Genomic DNA, 26,061 nt, shown 5'->3' with positions numbered 1-26,061 from the left:
TTAGACACCACAGTTAGCTTTTAGCTCTGTTCCAGACTATTGTAAATGTGTTAATATGATTTTACCAAAGGGTTTTTGCACCCAATGGTGCATAAAATCTTTGAACAGTGTTTATATACATTTTATTTAATGAACATGGTTCAAAAATCTTGATTACAGAGACAAACGCATGTGAAAATCAAGTGTGATAAGGATGTGCATAGCTGCAGAAGACAGCAAGCATGTAATGTATAATTCAGTCAGAGTTTATTTTCCTCTCTCCGTCTAAGTGGGTCAGGCTCTGGGAGGGTCGGTCGGCCGGGGGCGTTGCTGAGGCAGATGGGGATTATGACGTCACATTCTCAGAGCTGGAATATTCCACCGGTCCGGACAATGCGTCTGACCTTGAATAACACAAATGATAACGCACGTATTCCAGAGACAACTTTATGATGCTGATTAAACATCTTAACAGTCTGGGTACAAACAGATAGAATGAAGTCTTGTATTGCTGATTATGTTCAGAGACCCAGAGACATCATCTTTACCATGGTACGATGAGCATGTGTTGTGGCTAGGTTATGACAGATTCTGAAAGCCTCTGAATAAAAATACAAATTGAAGAGATGAAATGTTTATTACAGCTAAGGCTGCATTGTGAAAATTTGTTAAAAACATAAAAAGGCATGAGCATGCATGAGTGGGAAGCATAAATCATAGTAAAGGTGTGATTTTATTTTATCATTTTCAATGTTGTCGGTACCTGTGGCTCTCATGGCTTCATGTTCCTTAATGATCATAGCATGCAGAAAGTAATTTCAGCACCATCATCATCAACAACATCATCTTCTTCATCAATAAACATGATCAATTTCTATATTTTCAAGAGATAAGAAATTCTTTAATAGTTAAAGACAAGTCGCCCTGGTGAACTGCTTTAAAATAAATGGTGAATGCTTTTCTCTTAGTCAATGTTCTTCTCAGTAACACAGTCTTGCTAAGGATAAAAGATGGTTTCTTTGCCAATTTGGATATTTTAAAAATGCCAGCGTTTCCATGACGACCAACCCACATCTCTTAAAAGCTCTCTCTTCGAGCCTCAGTACATACCGAATATCTCCGCTCTCCATTCCCACCTACAATTAATTCCTTACCCAAATGACTCAAATTTTTGTCTTTAGAAAAACTAAGATCAGTGTATAAGGTCTTGCAGGATTATTCCCAAATAAGCCCATGATTATCAAGTAAACAGAATGGCAACAGATGGCTAAATAGAAAGTGGAGAGCGAAAACCCAAGGTTGCATAAATTTGATTCTTTCGAAATATTGACTTATCACCCATTTCTGGTGAGGTCCAGTGTTTAAAGCACAGATACAAAACAAAACAGGTGGGAAAAAGGCAAAAAAGCAAAATCAAAAATGAACGGAATTCCTTGTCTAAAATCTTCCAGGACAAAATCGTTCAAGTGTTATAAATACTGACAGAAAAAAACATCTAGTTTTTCTTTCATCGAGCGCGCAGTAAGAACAGTCACAATAACGCATAAACAAAAGGGACGATTCTTTGTGCTGTGTTCAGTTCGATACAAAAAGAAAACCCAAATAAACAAACAAACAAACAAAAATTCCCAAAATGGATGATGGACTAAAAAAATATCCCGAAGAGGTGAAGACAGCAGTGTGGTGGGGAGGACATAACCAGGTAAAATGTAATGTGAGCAGTTGTTTGGCTCTTGCTTTGAGTGTCCGGTGCGCTGTATTAATGTTACGAAAGTTTGACAGCAATCTTCTGCTCTTTTTTCATCATTCTCTGTGCCTCTTTCTCCATTTTCTTTCTCTGTTGCTCCATGGCACGTCTCTCTCTCTCAGCCAACTTCTGCTGCCTGTGTTCACGATAGACAGAGAAAGATGGCAAGTTTAAAGACATATTGTCGATGTAAATCAGTAATCTGCTTTATTGTATGCAGGCAGTGTTGCACATTAGAATAAAAGTAAGAATGTTCATTTTGGTAAAATTCTTAATTACAATTTAAGGTCAATGAGAAAGTACACCCTTATTTCTACTGAACACAAAAGAAGATATAATGAAGAATGCTAATAACATAGCAGTTTTTTTGTTCACAGCAACATCCATTGTGTTTTTAAATTCACACAATGATAGTCAATGGAAAACTGAAACCTTAAAATATCTGTAATGTACCACAAAAAGAAATAAGTGCATAAAGATTCGGAATGACATGAGGGTGAGTAAATGATGACAGAATTTTAATTTTTGGGTGAACTATCCCTTTACTCAAGATCTGGCACAATGCAGTGTAGGTTGAAAACAACTATGCTTGTACACTGACACCTAGTGGACAAAACCAGAAAGCCCAAACAGAATCTGCTCAGCTGATGCATACACATCATATGCCAGTTACCAAATATGGAACACATTACATCTTGTTCAACTCCATTCCAAAGATATCATCCCAGAATCAAAAATAAATGATCTGGACCTTGATATTAGCACTGCACAGTTTTATATATATGTGTGACCCTGGACCACAAAACCAGTCATAAGGGTCACTTTTTTTATTTGTACATCACCTGAATAAAGGTGAAGCTGAATAAATTTGAAAATGCTTTCATCAATGCCTTTCATTAATGAATGGCTTGTTAAGACAGGACAATATCTGGTCGAGATACAACTGTTTTTCAGAGAAAAATCGCATTTAAAGTTGTCCAAATGAAGTTCTTAGCAAAGCATATTACTAATCAAAGATTAAGTTTTCATATATTTACGGTAGGAAATTTACCAAATATCTTAATGGAACATGATCTTTAGCTAATATCCCAATGATTTTTGGCATAAAAGAAAAATCAATAACTTTCACCCATACAATGTAGCCATGTGACCAAAATTATTAGAACACTAGTAATATCATCAGCTGAAAAATGGTTTTAAGTCAGTTATTTCTATCTTTTGATAGTCTTTTGTGTCAGTAGGAAATATCAGTTTACATTTTGCTATTAATTGTAATAATCCAGTGAGATTTTTGTTTGCACAAGAAGTCTGACAACAGCCAGTGCTCTGCACAGAGATCTGATCTCACCATCATCCAGTCTGGAATGACATTAACAAACAGAACAAACTGAGACACACCAAATCCAGAAGAACTGTAGCAACGTCTCCAAGATGTTTCGAGAGACCTACCTGCAAAACTACCTGAGAACTCTGCGCAAGTGCACCTAGGGCAAAAGTGGCTTAAACGCAAAGAATGCTCACACCAAATGTTGATTTAATTTAGGTAATAGAAGCTAATTGATAAAGAAAATCTATTTGTGACATTATTTTTGACAGCATCCTCATTTTACAGCATTTTTACACGAGTGCCTAAAACTTTTAATAGTACTGTGGCTTTGCAGGTAGGTCTCTTGAGGCATCTTGGAGACGTTGCCACAGTTCTTCTAGATTTAGTCTGTCTCAGTTTGTTCTGAGACGACAGGTATCTAAGAATGGCTCGATTTGAAGAAGAGGATATTATTTTTACAGATCAATTAAAAACCACTGCATGGATTCTGCCGACACACATTAATGTTCAAACAACATGTAAAAGTGATCTTTGCATCCGATGACCCTTTAAATGTCCACATAAGTGATTTAATATTGCAGTAATCAAGGGAAACAAATAGAACCAGAAACATTTTTATGATGTTAAGGATGACCTCATAGTCAGCTAGTAATGTAGCTTACCTCAGCACTTCCTCTGCCTCCCAGGCTGCATCTGCCTCGTCCTCCCAGGCATTTGTGTCCTCCTGCCAGGTGTCCAAGTCTCCCAGCTCGGCCTGCAGCACACAGAGACATGGTGTATTCTGATCATCATATCATTTGGTCCAGCATATTAAAGTGACATGATTTGGTGTAGTTGGAGGATGCCCAATAAATCTATTTTTGTTGATTTAAACTGTTGATCTTTTTGTGATTATCATTGTTACACTCTATCACTCACAGAAGGCTGGATGAAGGACATGTCCTGAGTGGCGGCTAGTCGGCTGGAGAAACCTGAGGAGCTGTCTGGCATAGAGAAATTTAGAGGTTCCCTTTTCTTCAAGACAATCTGGAAAAACAGAGCACAAAATGGAAATGATAGATAGATAGATAGATACAGGTAGATAGATAGACAGATGAATGAACCTACTTTTTGTGTTTTCCTGATGGTGGGAGCCATGTCTTTGAAATAGTCTGGCTCTTCCTCTTCAGCTTCATTCTGTGGAGGTGGAACTATCCCATTACCGCCTTCAATTTTGATACTCGTGGGAGCTTCCTCATCCCATGAGCTCCACTCCTCAATCTCTGGCTGAATTCAAATACACAACAAACATTCACTGATTTCATCAAGCAGTGGTTGTAATAGCCATGTGTCCAGTTTCATCAAGTGACTGTGCTTTTTGTCATTCTCATAGAGTGGCTGATGCATGGCTTCTTTTTGTGAAGGACCTCAATGGCAATTTAATTACTCTGACATGCTCGGCTTTAAAAAGCTCTTTAACTTCATACAGAGAGGAATGCTTCACCAACATACACTCCGAAACTGTGACTTGCAACAGTATCAATGAAAAATGCGGCTTCTGATGCTAATGGCATTTCGTTCATATATATTCGTACACATAACCAATATAATATAATTCTTATACACTACCAGTCAAAAGTTTTTTGGACAGTAAGATTTTTAATGTTTTTAAAGAAGTTCACCAAGCCTGCATTTATTTGATTCAAAATACAGCAAAAGCAGTAATATTGTGAAATATTTTTACTATTTAAAAGAACTGCTTTCTATTTGAATATATTTAAAAATGTAATTTATTCCTGTGATCAAAGCTACATTTTCAGCATCATTACTCCAGTCTTCAGTGTCACATGATCAATCAGAAATCATTCTAATATGCTGTTCTGCTGTTCAAGAATTGTTATCAATATTTTAAAGTTGAGTGCATTTGTTCAGGATTCTTTGATGAATAGAAAGATCCAAAGGTCAGCATTTATCTGAAATAAAAAGCTTTTGCAACATTATACATTATACCATTTAAAAGCTTGGACTCAGTATAATTATTTATTTTTTTATTTTATTTTTTTTTTTTTAGAAATTATTACTTTTATTTAGCATGGATGCTTTAAATTGATCAAGAGTGATGATAAAGACATTTATAATGTTACAAAAGATTTCTATTTCAGATAAATGCTGTTATTCTGAACTTTCTATTCAACAAAGAAACTTGAAAAATTCTGTTTTTAACATAATAATAATAATAATAATAAAAGTTTTTGAGCAGCAAATCAGAATATTAGAATGATTTCTGAAGGATCATGTGACTGGAGTAATGGTGCTAAAAATTCAGCGTTGAAATCACAGGAATAAATTATATATTAAAAACAAAAAGTTATTTTAAATAGTAAAAAGTTTAAAGGAACAGAATTGATGTAAAATGTGTTTTTTTTAACAATGCATTTTTATTTAGAATTTGTATTATATGAAACTGTCCTAAAAATGTTACTTTCTCTATGCAAAATGTTTTACTTATGACCCATTTCTCAACCAATCACCGTGGTAAATATTCCAATATTCATGATACAGACTCCAATGTAATGCATCCTCTAACCTGTTTTGTTGCAGAGGAATAATCAACTGTGGTCGGGAGGGTGATCTGATCCCCACTCAGCTTGCGTGACCTTCCAGTCCTACATTAACAAAAGACAATAGTCAAAACACAGTGTACCACAGCATCACTTCTGCAAAAGAGACACATTCATCTCTGGATTCATTTATGTCAATAGGCTTCAGATTGGCAGTCTATGAAATTAATATGCAAGCAACTGAACACAAGACGTGTGTACTCACCTGCAAATCAGTCTTTTCAAGAATGAGAGAATAGATGCCAAGCAGGTGCATATTTTAAAAAGGCGAAACTGTGTGATGGCCATGTTATGAGTGATATCTAAAGAGAAAAAGAATAGAGGGGGAAAGGGCATACATTATTTATAATTTCAAAACAGAATCATCAAATCTCAAAAATTAAGACTAGCAACGTCAGCAATTCATACATGTAGTTTACGTACAAGCACAGTCCTTGGACACTAATGTTATTTGCATAATTTGCAATCCATACATTTATATAATGCTTTTTTGCTTCACTCAGTTTGCCATATTGACCTTTACCAGCAACAATCAAGGAAGCAAATGTACTACAATAGCAATTGCTAATGTTAGCTACAAGCAAAGCCAGCTAACTTAATCATACATGTTACCTAATGAGCTTACTTCGCTTTAGTTTACATTTATAGAGCTTGTACGCGTACATGTATTATGAAACGGTGAATATCCATCTAGTTACTCACCGGTCAGGTTAATTAAATAGAGTTGATGTAGACAGAATCATAGCACGGGGCTAGCAGACTGAGGCAAACACAACACTTGGTCTGTACAGATGGGACGAAACAGGGAGATTAGTGTGTTTTGGCAAAGAAAGCGTTCAGGAAAGCAGAACCAACATGAATAGCTGTCACGGTGGTCATTCTCATCCATATTACTCTGATGCAAGCAGCCATCGTCCCTTCATTGTACCACCTCACACCAACAGGGAACTGGAGACCGTGGGTTGCCAGATTGTCCGCTTATATTCCTGGGTGAATTATTTGTGGTGCCAGCAAAAGACGTAAATACACAATTTGTGTTTATGGACAATTAAAGAAAAACGAAAAAAAAGAAGAAAAAAAAAAAACATTCGTAATTCTCGTTCTGTATTTGTGTCCCATAGGCCAGTGATATACGCAACAACATTAATCATGGTTATTTTGTATGAGCTGTTCTTGCAGATAATGTACAATATAAATATAAAATAAAATTACAGTTTGAAATAAAATTCAATAAAATTACCTGTAAGGTTCTGTCAAATAACATACATTTGATTAACAGTGTGGTTTAGATTGAATGGCTATTGCAACTTGGCAACCCACATGTTAGGTTCTCCTGCGCAAATTTTAAGGGACGCTTTACATTTTCAGCCATATCACAGAATAAAAGTCAGTGATGAAATGTACTTTTTGGTATAAAAAGAAACAAAAATCTAAATATAATTGATATTGCACCCAGTGAAAATCAAAAGAGATAAAATCATAACTTATTCTGAAATATGCATATGTTCTACAATAGAAAAACAAAATGTCATTCATTTATGTTTATCGTCATTATAAATTGTATTATATTAATTATTAATTTTAGTTTGTAAATTCTGTCTATCTATCTATCTAGGTAAACTGAAGTGTATAGGCTAACACACAATTATTACCATCAATTATAAATAAGTAATGAATTAAACAGAACTCAAATCCTTTATTTATATCTGTTTTATTCATTTATTTATTTTTATTATATTTTATTTTTCAAGACTTGCTCTGTTTGGGTTTTACCAAAATAGAGCAAAATATTATCAAGCCCTCCAATCACAATTTAACTAGAATGGCAAACAGCAATCATTAAATATGAGCAGGGCGTAGGTCTAAATAATAGTTCCCTACATTGACTTTTCAATGTGTATTACATTTTTATTTGTATTTATTAATTTTATTTAATTTTTGTTTTCTCAGTGTCCAGAAGCGCCAGGTGGACGGAGAGGGTGCTCGCTGCGACGATATCAAAAAAAAAAAAAAAAAAAAACAACGATATCACGAGGTATCTGTTTACTTTTCTCTGCGCTGGGAGGTCGAACCAATCAGAGTCGTTTGTGATTACTGGTAGGGCTGTATTTAAAAGTCCTTTTACAAGACACTATCGCGCTGACTTTAATTGTTGCACCGGATTTTAATTCTAATGAAGTCATAGATTTAAATGATTATACTTTCAATTCTACCAAAAAACTCCAATAGTATAAAAACAGCCTGATATTTGAATGCATCTCAATGGAACATTGGGCTGTCTGAGCCTCCAAGCTCTCCCAAATAAAAGACCTCGAGTTTCAATCTCCCAGGCAACGCCTAGCAAATCCAACGATTCATTTTCTAGAAGTGGTTTCCATTTCGGATCGTGATCCGGTTGCGCTTCTAGTGAAAGGGAGGTGTGGCTATCAGTTTCTCCAGTGAAGGGAGGAGCTGGCACCGCACAAAAATGCAGCATTTCACTAGCTCCTGTGCAATAATCGGGTAAAGCACATTTTTTGTTAAAACACAAATCTGGAACATGTTCCCCCGTTAGCGTGATCCATGTATTATTGGATCTTTTCGGCCTTGAGTGGGCGAGCAAACGCGAGGAGCACCAGTGTCGCCAAATATGTGAGTATCGCCATGGCCAGGTAGCGGCAGGTTTCTATACACAGCTGGCTTATTAAATTCAATTTCATTGTGTTTTTATGAGCTGTTATGCCATATACGTTTTATTCCACGAGATTTAATAATACGATAAATAATGCACTAGGATGTTGTATGTGTTATTGATGACATCTTGGCACAGTCAAGACGTAATTTACGCCATTGTGTTAAATGTCCTGTTCTTGCAGCTTTATAACCAGTTTGGTGAAGTAGCTGATTTTGTTTTTACACATTATGAAACGCATAATGCTACTGCTAAATAATGAACAATGCATGACTGTCTCATTATGGACCCAAGTACATAGGAATGTCAATCAGTAGGCTTAAAAGTTGGATGTAGTAAGGATTTGTGGGCCATAAAGGGGAGAAAAAAAAAACTGGAGCTACAGTGTGTCCTCTAGTGACATTGTTGGTTCTGCTCAAGTGACTGTATCTGTCAGACCGCAGCTTCCATACTGCTGCGTCCACTAAATATGACCTTCTGTGTCTCCAAAACCAGTGGTCCTCAACATTTTTGACTCCAGAGCCCTCACAGTTTACACTTTTACACCTATTGGTACTGGTATTGGTACTATAAATACCCTATTTAGTATTCATTTCTATGACTTTTCCAGGTTTAGAAGTCACGTTTTTAAAATTCCCTTAGTTTTCCAAATACGTAGGAATCCTGGTTCCTAAATAAAAATGAGTCATTCACTATACTTTATTCTGCTTATCATGGATTGTAAACTCTAAATAGACTGTGCACTAACTTTTGTGATGTAATGAGGTAGTTTTATCCATCTTTGTCTCTTTTTCCATCATCCCCATCAGGATGGCTTTTCTGTGGTAGGATGAGAAGCCCAGTGCCGCGTTTCAGGGACGTCGAGAGGCAGGCCAGCAGCCTGCAGCCCGCACAGTGTCTTCCTCCCTGTCATGAGCGACCGAGCAACATGTGGTTCATCAAAGATGCCTGCGGCATCATTTGTGCGATCATCACCTGGCTTCTCGTCTTCTTTGCCGAGTTCGTCGTGCTGTTCATCATGCTGATTCCATCGAAGAACCTCACTTACAGCCTGGTGAATGGCATCATCTTCAACAGCCTGGCCTTCCTCGCCTTGGCGTCTCATTTCAGAGCCATGTGCACTGACCCGGTGGGTTTTTACCTACAATAATCAAAGCTTTCATGGTGTATGCTGGGTGAGGGAAATTGCCTACATTGTAGGGGTTTCTACCAGTATATGAGAGGATTTATAACTTACTTCTCACATAAAAATAATAACGTTATATATTTAATAATTACAGTTCTTGCATATATAATTAACATGCATTGCATATCTATAAAATAAAAATATTGGAAATAAGTATCATCACTGTCGCTTGCAATTTTAGTGTTATTGTAGTGTTATTTTTTTTCCCCTCACTCTTCCTTAAATCTTCAGCAGGGTGTCATAAATGCTTCCCATTAAAATGTTGCTGAAGTTGCCTGATGCTTTCTTAGGGAGCCGTGCCAAAGGGCAACGCCACGAAGGAGTACATCGAGAGCTTGCAGCTGAAGCCAGGCCAGGTGGTTTACAAATGTCCCAAGTGCTGCAGTATTAAGCCGGACAGAGCTCACCACTGCAGGTAAGAGAGGAGCATATGGAGACATAGATGCGTAACGGCAGCAGCACTATTCAACATGGTCGTATTTATGTTATTGCTTTTTTTGCTGCATTGAGATAATTTTACATGCTTTATATTCTGTTCTGTTTATTTATTTGCTACCATTTGCACATTCTTTACAACATAATCGTGTTCTGACTTGGTGTGTATGTATATACAGGGGTTGCACAATAATGTGAACACCTGGCAAATAGGCAGTATTTCATTATTAAAGGGATAGTTTACCCAAAAATTAAAATTCTGTCTTGAATTACTCACCCTCATGTCGTTCTAAACCTGTAAGACTTTTGTTCATCTTTGGAACACAAATTAAGATATTTTTGAAGAAATCTGAGAGCTTTCTGACCCTGCATAGACAGCAATGTGACTACCACGTTCAAGGTGCAGAAAGATAGTAAGGACATTGTTAAAAATCTCCATGTGACATCAGTGTTCAACTGTAATTTTCTGAAGCTATGAGAATAGTTTTTGTGCACAAACAAAACAAAAAATAATGAACTGGCCATGAACTTAGTACTTTAGGAATTGCAGCTCTTTCATGGATGCCGGCTTTGTGAGGCTCTCTGTAGTCCATTGAGGTTTGCTGTCACTTTTCGGCAGTTGTTCTGTGTTGTTTGGACACAGTCTTGCTTGGTGTTTGACAGTCCCTATTATTCATTTTCGGTTTTCGCTCATTATTCTTTTTTCGTTATGAAGTCTTGCCATGCTCTATGTATGCAATCATAATCATAAAGACTGTGGAAAACCAAACAACACCATAAAACACGAAACAATTGGGCTGTTAAATTTACAGAAGGTCCTGCTAAACAGGCTTCCATGGTTTGCACTCCTTGGAAATTTGACAAGTCAACCATTTCGCCAGCAGCTTGTACTGAACACAATTTACATGAAACTGATATGCATATGACAAATAAAAATTGATATGATAAATAAAAGATAATAGTGATGTTTTTATTGTAGCCTACACAAATGTGACCCTGGACCACAAAACCAGTCATAAGCGTCAGGTTTTTTTTAACCTGAGATTTATACATCTTCTGAAAGCTGAATAAATAAGCTTTATTAGGATAAGACAGTAATGGGCTGAGATACAACTATTTGAAAATAGACTCTGAGGGTGCAAAACAATCAAAATATTGAGAAAATCGCCCTTAAAGTTGTCTAAATGAAATTCTTACCAATGCATATTACTAATCAAAAATTAAGTTTTGATATATTTACGGTAGGCAATTTACAAAATACCTTAATGGAACATGATCTTTACTTAATATCCTAATGATTTTTGACAACAGAAAAATCGATAATTTTGACCCATACAGTGTACTGTTGGCTATTGCTACAAATATACCTGTGATACTGGTTTTGTGGTCCAGGGTCACAAATGATATTAACCCTTATAATGATAAGTGTTCACATCATTTTCTCCAACCCCTGTACTTAAAGTTGAATATTTTTGAAAGCCATATCTTCAAACCATTGTTTAAGTTACAGCTGTTTGGAAGTGTGACTTTTTCAACATATCTTTCTTTTCTCCACCCCTCTGTTCAAACTCATTTTAGTGTTTGTAAGCGCTGTATACGGAAGATGGATCATCATTGCCCTTGGGTAAACAATTGCGTCGGGGAAAATAACCAGAAGTACTTTGTGCTTTTCACAGTAAGTGCTGAAAAAGTCCCGTCATGCACACTTCTACAAATAGCACAGACACAGTTGTGTTAGCCGCATGTTGTAAACTATTTCTGTGTTTGCTGATAAAAGTCCAGATGAATGAAGCGAACTAATTACTTTGAAAGTATCATTAATATTAAATTGATTGTTTTCATTAGGGTTTTAATTGTATGTTTTATTTCATTCTTGTTATTTGAAAACAAGTCTAATGTTGGTGCTGGTGTGTTTTTCAGATGTACATTTGCCTGATCTCTCTGCATGCCTTGGCCATGGTGGTCTTTCATTTTCTCTACTGCTTTGAAGATGACTGGACGAGTAAGTAAAAAAAGCAAGTTATTGTTAGCAAGACGGATAGCTTTACCAATGACCTCTAAATGTCAGGGTCACATGGCAAGCATGCAATTTAGAATGTTATCTGCTGGAAAAGCATTCCAACTTCTTAAAGTGACAGTTCACCCAAAAATGTGCCTTGTTTGAAAATGTGTTTCCAGTACATTCTAATGAATACACTGGTCCTATTTTCCATTCGATTACAATGTAACTAACTATTTTAATCTCTAAAAAGCGTGTTAAAGCACCATAAAAGTATCATAAAACTAGACATTTGTCTGCATGTGGAAGTTGATGTGCGTGAGAATAGAAAATTGCTGCTGAGCACTTTTTTTTTTATGATGGACAAACAGTATTATGTAAATGTATTATAAAGTCCCTTTTATTAGTACAAATAGTGGACCGGTAATAAAGAGGGGGAAGTAGTATGTAAGCAAATGTTGTGAGCTGGATTCAAACACACATTGTTCAGATGAGTGCCACAGTTTGAGTTGTTGGAGGACATTCTTATCTCCCTACCACAGGTCCAGTGATTCTTTTATATAAATTTTTATTCAGCCTTGCATTAGTTTTTCAACCTGCGTTTACTGCTGACGAATACTGTTGAAGTGCTTTTGGGAGGTTATTTAGAATAGCAAAGCCTATGTTGGAATCAATTTCTTCATTACAGTCGTTCAAAAGTTTGGGGCCTGTACGATTTTTTGAAAGAAGTTAAAGGGGTAGTTCACACAAAAATAAAAATTCTGTCATTAATTACTCACCCTTATTTCATTCAAAACCTGTAAGACCTTCATTCATCTTCACAACACAAATTAAGATATTTTTGATGATATCTAAGAGCTTTCTGAGCCTGCGTAGACAGCAATGCAACTAACACATTAAAGGCCCAGAAAGGTAGTAAGGACATTGATAAAACAGTCCATGTGACATCAGTGATTCAACCTTAATTTTATTAAACTGCGAGAATACTTTTTTTTAAACAAAATAAAGCTTTTATCCAACACAAGATATTTTGAATAATGGCCTAATGGTTAGAGAGTCGGGCTCGCAACCCAAAGGTCGCTGGTTCGATTCCCGCACCAGCAGGAATTGAAGGTGGGTATTGTGAATAAACAGCGCTCTTTCCACCTTCAATACCATGACTGAAGTGCCCTTGAGCAAGGCACTGAACCCCCAATTGCTCCCCGGGCACTGGAGCAATGGCTGCCCACTGCTCCGGGTGTGTGTTCACAGTGTGTGTGTGTGTGTGTGTGTGTGCGTGTGTGTTCACTTCTCACTGCTGTGTGTGTGCACTCGTGATGGGTTAAATGCAGAGGACCAATTTCGACTATGGGTCACCATAGTTGACAATACGTTGTCACTTTCTTTAATGTTGGTAACCAAACAGTCATTGACTTCCATAGCATTTTTCTTCCATTCTACAGAAGTCAATGGCTACCGTCAACTTTTTGATTGTGTTTTTAATCAAATTAATGCAAGTTTAAAAAAAAAAGTTCTTTCATAACATCAAAAAAATCTTACTGATCCCGAACTTTTGAACAGTAGCATATAAATGGCGATCAAAAACAGTGTTACCAATGGTGTTTTTAAACAGGTCACTGGTACATTGCTAACCAAGCTTGGTGAAATAATCAAACCTCTTAACCCATGTGCTGATGTGTTTCAACGCTTTGCGTCCCAGTTTGCACATGCAAATACAGACGTGTTGCCAGATATTCATACCCACGAACCCTCTTTTTCTTCTGGTTACAAATAATTATACACGGTCAAAATGAGTCTGGGATTTTATTAGTATATTAGTTAGTATTAGTATATTAGATTGTTATTGTAGTGTATAGCTGTATGTGTGTTAAGGCTGTATGTGTTCCCTCTCCCCTCCTGACCCCAGAATGCAGTACCTTCTCCCCTCCAGCCACTGTCATCCTCCTCATCCTCCTGTGCTTTGAGGGCCTCCTCTTCCTCATCTTCACCTCTGTGATGTTTGGCACCCAAATCCATTCTATCTGCACAGATGAGACGGTAAGAGATTGCTTCCTTCAGCAGTGGGCGAATGTGGTGGAGGTAGTGCTTGTGGTGAGATATGTGGTGTTATTTTTAGGTTAATGCGTGTGAACGTGTGTTTTAACAAAAATGCTAACAGAAAGTGCTTGACATGAAATGTAACACGTATGCAATATGTATAACTAGGTCATTGTGTATTAAAATAACAGTAGCGTACATTCATTTTGGTTATTTGCAACATACCATACCTTGTTAGTTATTATTAAAATATTCTATACATTGATGAAACCAACAATCCAGTGCTTTTGAGCAACATGCTTGTATAACACATGGTCTTGTGAACTAACTGACCTGGAAACACAATCCAAACATATTTCTGTCCTGTAGATGCAGTCAGAAATTTGTTTTGAGGAGGACGCCATTTGATTGTCTTTGTTGGTCTACATTGTCTGTACTTTGTCTAATAGGTCCCTTTGATAAATGCAGGTGTATAGCATCTGCTTAAAGAAGTCGTCCACTTCCAGACCAAAAATTTACAAATAATTTACTCACCCCCTTGTTGTCCAAGATGTTCATGTCTTTCTTTCTTCAGTCGTGAAGAAATTGTTTTTTGAGGAAAATATTTTAGGATCCCAGCCTAGGAAGATGGGTCTTCTCTAGTGAAACAATGAATTATTTTCTAAAAAACATTTGACAATTTATAATCTTTTTAACCTCAAATGCTCGTCTTGTCTAGCTCTGCGTGAACTGTGTATTCCAGTTCAATACAGTAAGGGTATGTCGAAAAACTCCCATCTCATTTTCTCCTCCAACTTCAAATCGTCCTGCATTGCTGCAGAAGTACCAACCCAGTGTTATACAAAGAAAGTTTAAAAAATAAAAACAGATCGATTTTGAAGTTAGAGAAGGAAATGAGACAAGACGCTTCTTCCTCGGCTGGGATCATTTAAAGCCCTTTGAAGCTGGATTTAAACTGCATTTTGAAAGTTCAAATTCGCAGGCACCATAGAACTCCACTATATGGAGAGAAATCCTGAAATGTTTTCCTCAAAAAACATAATTTCTTTAGGACTGAAAAACGACAGACATGAACATCCTGGATGACAAGGGGGCGAGTACGTTTCTATAAATTTTTGTTCTGGAAGTAAACTACTCCTTTTAAGTATTTTTTTCGGAATGGTGCACAAACCTGAATTGATCCGATACCATTTTTAGCCTCTCCTTTTTGAATCCTTATTTGATTGAAATATTGAGAATCAAGACATTTTTACATAAACTGGATTAAAAATGTTAAATAACAGTTATCTTTTAAAGGGAAAGTTCATCCAAAAATGAAAATGTTGTCATTAATTACTCACCCTCATGTCGTTAGAAGCTGTTAAGATCTTCGTTCATCTGATTAAGATATTTTTTTAATGAAATCCGAGAGCTTTCTGACCCTGCATAGACAGCAATGCAAGTGAAATGTTCAAGGCCCAGAAAGGTAGTAAGGATATTGTTAAAACAGTCCATGTGACATCAGTGGTCCAATCATAATGTTATGAAGCTATGAGAATACTTGTGTGCAAAGAAAACAAAAATAACAACTTTATTCAACAATTTCTTCTCTTCTGTGCCAGTCTTCGACGTGCGTTCACAAGAATACGACAGATGTCGCATGGGCTATTTTAACAGGGTTTCCACAGAGCTTAAAAAAGCCTTAAATCGTTTTTCCGTGAATTAAGGCCTTGAAAAGGTCTTAAATCAGAGTAGCAAGTCTTAAAATCATATGATCATGGCATTAATTTTCATGAGGGATTGTTTCCGTATGTGTTTAATTTTAAAGTGAAGCGAAAACGTAATTTCTGTGCTACATGGCTTAGGTCGCTCAATATTCATTAAACAATACGCAGTAGATGGAGGTATGTGCTGTTTAATCTGTCAATCACCCGAAGAACTTGTCGTTTTAATTTTTTTATAGTAATAAAAATCATTTAGTTCTGTTAGAGAACCGACAATACAAGTAAAACTGAACGTGGCTGCTCAGTGCAGTGTGCCGAACGACAGTCTCATCAGATTACATTTATCATGTGAATCAAGTGAGTCGAGCTGACTGACAAGAAGAGAGAAGTGAGAAAACAAAATGCAAAATATTAAAAATAATTTGAATTTTGAAAAGACTGTTGACGTCTGCCATTTATATTTAAGGTGATTCTACATTTCTTACATTCCACATTTCTTATTTATTTGATTACACAGTGTTTACTGATTTTCAGTTTTGTATACCTATTTAAACTGTGTAAGTTATTATTTTATATTAAGCATATAACATGATGTATTTTTATTCGTTTTGTTACGTTACGTTAATGCCGCTAGTTTAAAAGTCAAAGTAAAATGCGCACAATGCTTTTACAAGCTACTTAAAACCAAAGTAAAGAAAAGAGGGAAACCTCAAACGTCGAATTGCCGCTAATTTGAAAGTGAAAGTAAAATGTACACGGTGCTTTTACCGAAGGAAAGCGAGGAAAAGAGGGAAAGCTGAAACACTAAAAATATACAATTCGTCGCCTTAGAATTCTAAGGTTCAATCTGCATTCTGAGCACTTTTGAGATTTAGCTTCAAAGTTTTTGCATTCCATAGACTTCTGTAGACAAAACCATTATTGTTTTCTAAAAAAAGGCCCAAAATGTACACAGCTTACAAAAGAAACATCACAATGTAAATAAGTTGTCACAGAATAAGAATATGTGAATAACTCAATTTTGGAGACAAATGTCAGATAGAACCTTATTATTCTAAGGTGACAAATTGCTAGACACTGAAATGCTGCTAATTTGAAAGTGAAAGTAAAGCTCGAACTATACTTACAGAAAATATTGCTGTATTGTTTTCCCTTCTGTTTTTTTTTTCTTTAGTTGGTCTTAAAAAGGTCTTAAAGTCTTACATTTACCCTCATAAAACCAGTAGAAACCCTGTTTAATGCATTGGTGTCTATGCAGGATCAGAAAGCTCTCATATTTCATCAAAAATATCTTAATTTGTGTTCCGACGAAGAATGAAGGCCTTACGGGTTTTGAACAACATGAGAGTGAGTGAGTAATGACAGAATTTTCATTTTTGGGTGAACTATCCCTTTACAGTACCATTTCAGTACATTACTGTTTGAGAACACACCGTTATATAATACATTATTCTTCACAATCTTTTTATAAAAATAAGTAGGCAGTATGCAGTTTATACTGCACTGAATGGACTAAGCAGTATGCTAGTATTGCATTCTGAGCATTGCCATAGTGGCATGACTGTTCACTGTGAAAATCACTATATAAACAGATAAATATATCTAATTAAAGTTCTGTGTTTATGGAATGGGTCAGTTGTTCTTTTCCTCTTTTGTTTTGTAATATTCACACACTCTGAAGTCTCGGTTATCTCTTGTTTTTAGGGCATAGAGCAGTTGAAAAAGGAAGAGAGAAGATGGGCTAAAAAAACAAAATGGATGAACATGAAGGCGGTATTCGGACACCCCTTCTCGATAGCATGGTTTAGCCCGTTTTCCACACCCGACCACGGGAAAGCTGACCCCTACCAGTATGTGGTCTGAGCTCAGGAAGCTTTAAGCTAGAGACTCGAGTGCACTTGGACTGCCCTTATAAAACAGCGTCTTTTAATTTGTTTGTAATCCCGGCTCAAGCGGAGCATTTACCACCGAGACGAAATCACCTTCATCTTCTTATTATTTTTTTTTTTTTTTCAGGGAATGAATCATTGCATATCCAATTATCCTTGCCTCTATTTATTTTAATTAAGAACAGAAAGTGGACGCTTTATCATGTCATAATCTCAAGCGTCTCTGCCTAGCTACACCGAAATGAAGAGGAATGTTGCGCAGATAATAGAGGCCAATTTATGCTAATATAATCACTGTTGTAATCTTGTCAGACTGTCCACAATGATAGCCTACTTTCTGAAGGTCCTTCTGTTAATTTTCTTTATACCTAGCTACAGTATAATACTCCTGCCCTTTCCTGGTTAACACAATAAGAGCACTGACAACCATTCGCTAAAATGGTTTATTAAGCTTACAGATAATATATATTTAAATGCTTTTTACCAAGGATGATAACTGTAACGATAACTATAAATCATTCTATGAGAATAGTGAAGTGCACACCACAGCTGCTTTATAACAATAACAGTATCATTGGATCAATCAGAACCATTTTTATCCAGCTCATGAATTATTAAAAACAGTAACAGCCAATCAGAATCGACCAGACTTTAAAGAGCTCAAGCATTTATAAGCACTTCTAAAAGTGCTTATAAAAAACATATAGTTGTAGTTCTCCTTATATTTATCATTCTTGGTATGAACAGGCCTTAAGGGGATAGTTCACCCACAAAATTAAAATTTTGTCATTAATTACTCGTTCCAAACCTATTAAGACATTCGTTCATTTTTGGAACACAGATTAAGACATTACTCTCTATACAGGGTCAGAAAGCTCTCGGATTTTATCAAAAATATCTTAATTTGTCTTCTTAAGATGAACAAAGGTTTGAAATAACATGAGGGTGAGTAATTAATGACAGAATTTTTGGGTGAATTGTCCCTTTAACATTATTGACTTTGGCTGTATACAAAATATAAAAAGTATATAAACAATATAGGAAGTTTAACAGGGGTATAAATATGTTCTGACAAAACTTGGCTTCAAATGATTCTAAACTAAATTATGCAGTCATGACATTTGATCATGATTTGGTCTGAGTATTATTGAAAAAGGTAATAAACAAATGTAACTAAAGAGAGTAATTGAATATTGACCAAATGATACACCGGTTTTTACATTCACAAGTATTGCAAAACGAAATTGATCTGTTATTAAATTCCATAATCAGTGCATTGTCAGATCATTTCTACACCCCTAAATCTTGACATTGAAAATAGTTCCATTGAAATGATAATTACTTTTTAAATGTAAAAAATGTGTTTTGAGATATCATGAGGACATTTGTTGTTATCCACAAGATTTTTAGTGATAACAGGATAACAGATGTTACTCAGCTGTCCTATCTACAGAATCCCGTTTCCACCTTTGATAAAAAATAAAAAAAGGTAATTGCGACTTGAGTTGAGTGATATCAACTTGCAATTCTGAGAAATAAAGTCAGAATTGCAAGATAAAAACTCTCAATTTGGACTTTTCTCGCAATTGCAAGTTTATATCTCAACTTTTTGTCTTTTTTTCTCTGAATTGCATGTTACAAAGTTACAATTCAGACTTTTTTTCAGAAATGTGAGGTATAAACTCGCAATTCTGAGAAATTAAGTCAGAATTGTGAGATAAAAACTCACAATTTGTACTTTTCTTGTAATTGGAGTTCATATCGACATATCGAGATATCGACTTCTTTTAATTCTGAGAAATTAAGTCAGAATTGTGTTATATAAACTTGCAGTTCTGAGAAATAAACCCATAATTGCGAGATTAAAAACTCTAAAGTCTGACCTTCTCGCAATTATATCTCAACTTTTTTTTTTTTCTCTAAATTGCATGTTACCAAGTTACAATTATGAAATGTGAGGTATAAACTCACAATTCTGAGAAATTAAGTCAGAAACTCAACAATTTGTACTTCTTGCAATTGGAGTTCATATTGACTTTTTTCCCCCTCACACGTCTGACTTTTTTTCTCTGAATTGCCATTATAAAGTTACAATTCTGACTTCATTTCTCAGAATTGCGAGTTTATACCTTACAATTCTGAGAAATAAAATCAGAATTGTGAGATAAAAACTAACAATTTGTACTTTTCTTGCAATTGCGAGTTTGTATCTCGACTTTTTTTTCAGAATTGTGAGATATAAACTGTTTAAAATTCATAACATGAGTTATAAAGTTCAGTTTTGAGGGAAAAAAAGACTAATATGTTCTCAGAATTGCAAGTTAATATCTCACAATTCTGACTTACTAACTCTCAAGTTCTGTTATAAAGTCAGAATTGCATCAGTTCTGAGAAAAAAGGTCAGAATTGCAAAATGTGAACTCTGTATAACTTGCAGTTGTGACTTTATATCACGCAGTTCTGATTTTATAACTTGCAATTGCGAGTTTATATTACACAATACTAACTTTATAACTCACAACTGTCTATATCACAATTCTGAGAAAAAAAGTCAGAACTGTAAAAGAAAAAGTTGCAATAACATTTTTTTATTCAATGGTGGAAACGGCTTCCATGCCTAGGCCTATCAGATTTACTTCCTACACTCAATATACACTCGGTTCTTTTTTGTAGAGCTGATTTACTTGGTATGTTTCCATAAACCTGGTTTGCAGAAATGTTTAAGAAAGGAACAGGCTTAACAAATGTGTGTTTTTTGAAAACTGAATTGATTCGCCATTGTTTTGGTTAATTGCATTTTACATTTTATTAATATACACTTTTGTTATGATGAACAGATGATATGTGCTTGACTTTTAAGTGTGTATGAAAAAGACAATCATTCTGTTCTTTGACAAATGGTAAATTAAAAACCTGAACACTCAGTCATCCATGCTTTGTATGACAAAGTGTCTGACAGTGAATTTCCTAAATGCACAACCACATGTGAATCCATCTCTGCTTCTGAAAAGTGTAAAATAAGGACGACGTGAACTAACATACCATTCGCATTGCAAAATCGCTATGTTGCAATTTCTCAAGAGGCCCAAATGTTTTCACAAGTTGGCTTGATTTGTATCTTCCTGTCCACTTCCTGTCTGTCTTTGACACTAACCTAGTTTCCCCCCTTTTTATACTTTTGTGTTGTTTTATGAGTAGTTCCCTTGCTTAGAATGTTTTTTGGGAATTAAAATTAATGAAAAAAACAACTAATTATATTTAGTATTAAATTAGGCTGATGTCCCTGTTTGATTGGTGTGAGATGGAGGTAAGCTTTGATTGCTACCGGTATGAAGACACATTCATTCTTTCGACACAATGCATGCTATTTAAAGTGGTCTGTTTTTCTTTTCCTTCAGATACGTCCTTTGGAATGTGAAGGCATGCTGCATGCTCCATGTGTTTTTAATTTGTGCCATAAAGTGAAAGTCAAACCATTTCTTCCAGTTGGGTTATTATTTTATATTAAAGATTAAACACCAGCAGCACGCAGGTGCATGACCAAAATTATTTGCTTCCCATGCTTTTTTTTTTTTTTTTTACTGTAGTAACCATTTGCTTTCCTTTTCAGTTCATTCAGTGGAATTTAAGTTTTTTTTTGGCCAGTATGAATGTTGTTTTCCATCTATTTATGGATTCTATTATTTCCCATCTCTTTCAAAAATCACCAAAGGTGCTGTTTTTCTTTTTTCAGGGCATTGAAAAGTTAAAGGGTGAAGATCCTACATGGGAGAAGACTCCGGCTTGGGAAGCTATGAAGTCAGCATTCGGAGGGCCTCTTTCTGTGACCTGGTTGAGTCCTTTCACAGATCTCTCATGCCAGAAAGACACTTCGGATCCTGTTCCTATGTTCCCACAGGGTGAGATCATTGAGGAGGATGTGATTGAAATTCCTTTGGAGCCTCGTTAGATCAAAAAAGTGTTTGCTGCTTAAACCCTGAGACTCAAATGGCACATTTCTTGCCTTGGACTTGCAAAGAGAATACTGTGAACATTTTGAATTTTAAACCTGTACTGTACCAAAGTGCCTTAAAGCAGTGTTTAAAAACCAAAAATACATCTTGCTCTTCTAAAGAAAAACTTTTACTTGGCATTAAGAGACTGAGCTCTTGACAGAGTCACATAACATGTACATCATGCCAGCTGTTCCTGGAGCAGTGATGTCTATTAGTTTGATGTATCTTCATGTTTGATCTGATCTAATTTGTTCCTATAGGACACCATCAAGATCCATCATAACAGTATATACAGTTAAGGTCAAAAGTTTACATCCCCCTTTCAGAATCTGCAAAATATTAACTATATTACCAAAATAAGAGCGATCATACAAAATGCATGTTATTGTTCACTTAGTACTGACCTGAATAAGATATTTCACATAAAAGATGTTTACATATAGTCCACAAGAGAAAATAATAGTTACATTTATAAAAATGAGCACGTTCAAAAGTTTACATCACCTTGATTTTCAATACTGTGTTGTTACCTGAATGATCCACAGCTGTGTTTTTTGTTTAGTGATAGTTGTTCCAGAATTCCTTGGTTGTCCTGAACAGTTAAACTGCCTGCTGTTCTTCAGAAAAATCCTTTTGGTGCTACAAATTCTTTGGTTTTCCAGCATTTTTGTGTAATTGTACCCTTTCCAACAATGACTGTATGATTTTGAGATTCATCTTTTCACACTGAGGACAACTGAGGGACTTGAAGGCAGCTATTACAGAAGTTTCAAATGCTCACTGATGCTCCAGAAGGACAAAAACGATGCATTAAGGGCCATTGGGTGAAAACTTTTTGAATTTGAAGATCAGGGTAAATTTAACTTATTTTGTCTTCTGGGAAACATGTAAGTATTTTCTATAGCCTTTGAAGGGCAGTAATAAATGAAAAAATATGATATTTAGGCAAAATAAGAAAAATGTACACATCTCTGTTCTGTTCAAAATTTTTACCCCCCGTCTCTTAATGCATCTGTTTTTTTTTCCTTCTGGTGAATCAGTGAGTGTTTTAACCTTCTGTAATACTTGCATTTGAATCCCTCAGTTGTCTCAGTGTAAAAAGATGGATCTCAAAACCAAAGAATTTGTGGGCCCTGAAGGATTTTTCTAAAGAATAGCAGGCGGTTTAACTGTTTAGGACAAACAAGGGACTCACAAACAATTCTCACTAAACAAAAAACAGCTGTGGATCATTCAGGTAAGAACAGTATTAAGAATCAAGGGGATGTAAACTTTTGAACAGGGTCATTTTTAGAAACTGAACTATATTTTTCTCTTGTGGACTATATGTAAACATGTTTTATGTGTGATATCTTATTCAGGTTAGTACTAAATAATCAGTGACATGCATTTTGGTAAAATAATTAACATTTTGCAGATTCTGAAAGGGGGGTGTAAACTTTTGACCTCAGCTGTACAGTATATATGCATCATCCATAACTGTGTAATTAATGTCTAAAATGTGTCACAATGTAATTGAAACACAATGAAATGGCTGCAAACCAATGACCATATAAATTTAGGTGCAGAATTTGACAATACAAACAGATGGTGCTAATTTGTAAACCTGTTGAGCCTTTTCCATAATTAGCAAAAATACATGTATGACTTACTGTATCATCCCAGGATTTGATTAATGTATTTTATCAATTGATCAATTTTATTGTTCTATGGCATGTCCTTCTTTTTATTGTATTTCCGATCTTTTTAAAATATTCTCTAACTGTGCTTCTTTCCATTACAGGCTTCATTATTATTTATGTTCTGTTCTTTTCCCCATTACCTGATGTTTTCCATGGCTGCACAACTTCAATTTAGGCTTTTTCAAATAAATGTGCTGTTTTTTTTTACAAGTCCATTGTTGTTTAAATAAAAGTGTATGCACAGCAGCGGGTCAACTTTCAGATGTGATTTCTAAATAGAATACATGATAATGTCCTGCTGTGCTCAACAGATGCTTCGTTTGTGGTTGGGTTTAAATCTAAAATAGAGTCCAGGTCAGTGGATTGACACACAATAGACATTTAATAGCCAAAAACATTTAACCACTATCGGTGTGCGCATCCTTTTCAAAACAAAGTTCTAAATAGAGTGTAAGTTCCAAGTTTTGCTTTAAAAGACTTGGAAATGAAAAAGGATGTCTCAGAGAAAAATAAGAGGTGAAACAAAATGTCTTTTTGAGATACACTGCTACATTTGGTCAAATACCCAGCAAAAATGTTTATCATTAACCTTTTTTCAAGTCATAGTAATAACCAAGTGTATAAACTTGCATGATATAGGCTCAAAGTCACACACATTTAAAGGCTTTGCATCATGTAATTGGTCACATTATTCGCACTGATGCATAAAAATAAATTAACAAAAGAGCTTTTAGAAAACAATCCCTAAAAATATATATAAATTTAGCATAGATAATTCTATCATTCAGCTGTGCATAAATAAATCATATTAGCTCTTAGTGTTTTTTTCACTTGATTGATTTCACTTCAAGCATTGGATAAGGCATTGTTGCTCAATGTATTCTTCTGTCACTCGTATTTCTTATCCACATTTTCCTGTGGAGCCTGAGGAGTTGATCCGTGCAAGACAAGAAGCCCTGTCAGGGTCAAAACGATACCAACCCACCACAACGTGGCATGGGTTTCACCAAAAATCACATGTCCAAGAAAAGCCTAGAAAAAAAGACAACGTTAAATCATTAAATAACTAGTTTCTCAAATGAATTTGAGGGTTTGAGGGGAAAAAACACTCACAGAGGAGATAAAATTTGAGGCAGTGGTGGTCACAGTGGCCCGGGCAGAGGAAGACGAGTGCCTGAGTGCTTTGGCGAAGAAGGTCCAGATCACAGCATTGCAGGTGAACAGAAGACCACCACAAAGCAGCCGCAGGGGTATATGTAACTGTAATCAATGACATTAAAATGACTTTATGTTAATTTGAACACAATACATACAGTACTGAAAAACGTTACTTCTTACCCAGTCACAAGCTGTGGCTTCGACGCCATCAGTGTTTTCCTGTCCATCTGTCCAGATCTTCAGCCCTGTTTCACATACATCTTTCAGGTAATCAGCACCCAGGGACAGCTTAGCAGAAGATGATGCTAAAGCTGCCAGAAACCCCGCCAATAATGCGTAAAACACGCCAGGCAACATGATTCCAGCTCGGTATGACCGAGTCAATCAGACTCGACAGTGAAAACAGTATTATTTCACTCCCATATTTTACATTTTAAGACATAAGATGATAATGAAACTTCCTACTGTGCATCACAGAAATCAATCAAACAGGTAGAGTTGAGTGACAGTCAGAAAGAAACACGGCGGTCATTAAATGGGCGGGACTTAGAAGATCTTGCGTTGTAGGTTTAAATAAGAATGTCGTATTGTACATTTTTATCACGTGTTTTAGGTTCAGCTTTCTTTTTAATGTTAAAGTGTAATTATTTAGGTGAAAATTATTATCTGGAGCGCCTGAAGCGTTTGTAGGCGTGATGTGAGAAGTGTTACTTTTCTCAACGCTTTTTTATATGAACCAATCACAATCGTTTGTGATTACGACGTAGATTTATTTAAAAATAATTTATCAAATTTGCATAACCTATAATAAATTATTATTTTAAATCTATACATTTTATTTTTATACGTATTAGCTTACAAATAAGATTTCCCAGATTTCCCTGTTGTCCAATTTCTTACAATGGTAAAAATGTTCATTATCTTGTTCGCTTAATCTAAATGTCATTTATCATTTGAAGAGATTGTAAAAAGTGAACAGATTTTTTATTTATTTTTTTAATATAAAAAAAATATAAAAGACAAGGATATTTACAAAATGTAGTAATAAAATTATAAAAAAAAATGTATATATATATAAAAAAGAAAAATAATTACTCCGATGGGATTTATTTATTTTGAATTCCTTAATAGATAAGATTAATTGGAAAAAGCATGGCTCTTATCAATTTTGTGTCCCCAGCAAAGTTAAAGAACTACATTTAAAAGTTGTGCATAACATATACACCACTACTGAGATTGTATTAAAATTTGGTAATGCTCCTTTGAATGATAACCTTTAGTTCTGAGTCGACTGATCACCTTTTTTTCCCCAAATGCCCTATTGTTAAAGTATTTTGGTCTGACTTGTCAAAATTTCTTGCTTTAAAATCCAATTTAGATATTTAATAATGATTTAACTATGTTTGATACATTTTTCTCAATGTAAACAGGCCATAGAATATAATATGTGACCCTGGACCACAAAACCAGTCTTAAGTAGCACGGGTATATTTGTATGTACATTTGTATTTGTAAATACATTGTATGGGTCAAAACTATTGATTTTTATTTTATGCCAAAATCATTAAGATATTAAGTAAAGATCATGTTCCATGAAGATATTTTGTAAATATATCAAAACTAAATTTTGATTAGTAATGTACATTGCTAAGA

At 35.4% G+C, this 26,061-nt stretch overlaps 3 protein-coding genes across 4 annotated transcripts; 1 reads left to right on the top strand and 2 right to left on the bottom strand.

Moving 5' to 3' along the window:
• Positions 1–597: 597 nt before the first annotated feature.
• ebag9 (estrogen receptor binding site associated antigen 9) lies at positions 598–6,615 on the bottom strand. Its single transcript, XM_051131746.1, has 7 exons — positions 6,356–6,615; positions 5,859–5,955; positions 5,620–5,698; positions 4,161–4,319; positions 3,972–4,079; positions 3,716–3,807; positions 598–1,862 (listed from the first exon to the last, which is right to left on the bottom strand). Exons 2-7 carry the CDS (start codon positions 5,939–5,941, stop codon positions 1,745–1,747), a joined length of 639 nt encoding a protein of 212 aa, XP_050987703.1. The 5' UTR covers positions 5,942–5,955; positions 6,356–6,615; the 3' UTR covers positions 598–1,744.
• A 1,333-nt stretch (positions 6,616–7,948) lies between these two features.
• On the top strand, positions 7,949–23,496 carry zdhhc3a (zinc finger DHHC-type palmitoyltransferase 3a). 2 transcript variants are annotated; one of them, XM_051131742.1, is made up of 7 exons: positions 7,949–8,284; positions 9,134–9,453; positions 9,801–9,925; positions 11,524–11,620; positions 11,866–11,947; positions 13,851–13,981; positions 21,307–23,496. In XM_051131742.1, the coding sequence occupies exons 2-7, from the start codon at positions 9,154–9,156 to the stop codon at positions 21,520–21,522; spliced, it is 951 nt and encodes a 316-aa protein (XP_050987699.1). In that variant the 5' UTR covers positions 7,949–8,284; positions 9,134–9,153; the 3' UTR covers positions 21,523–23,496. The 2 variants fall into 2 exon arrangements, with proteins under 2 accessions (XP_050987699.1, XP_050987700.1); XM_051131743.1 differs by lacking the exon at positions 21,307–23,496 and adding an exon at positions 17,389–20,094 and having other exon boundaries at positions 7,953–8,284.
• Positions 23,497–23,608: 112 nt separating this feature from the next.
• Positions 23,609–24,938, bottom strand: tmem42a (transmembrane protein 42a). The gene is made up of 3 exons (XM_051131747.1): positions 24,589–24,938; positions 24,364–24,510; positions 23,609–24,282 (listed from the first exon to the last, which is right to left on the bottom strand). Exons 1-3 carry the CDS (start codon positions 24,763–24,765, stop codon positions 24,139–24,141), a joined length of 468 nt encoding a protein of 155 aa, XP_050987704.1. The 5' UTR covers positions 24,766–24,938; the 3' UTR covers positions 23,609–24,138.
• Between the last annotated feature and the right edge of the window lie 1,123 nt (positions 24,939–26,061).

This window comes from Labeo rohita, chromosome 16, assembly GCF_022985175.1.
Source record: "Labeo rohita strain BAU-BD-2019 chromosome 16, IGBB_LRoh.1.0, whole genome shotgun sequence".
Classification (NCBI taxonomy): domain Eukaryota; kingdom Metazoa; phylum Chordata; class Actinopteri; order Cypriniformes; family Cyprinidae; genus Labeo; species Labeo rohita.
The sequence above is the reverse complement of the archived record's forward strand: the minus strand, read 5'-3'. Positions and strand labels throughout refer to the sequence as shown.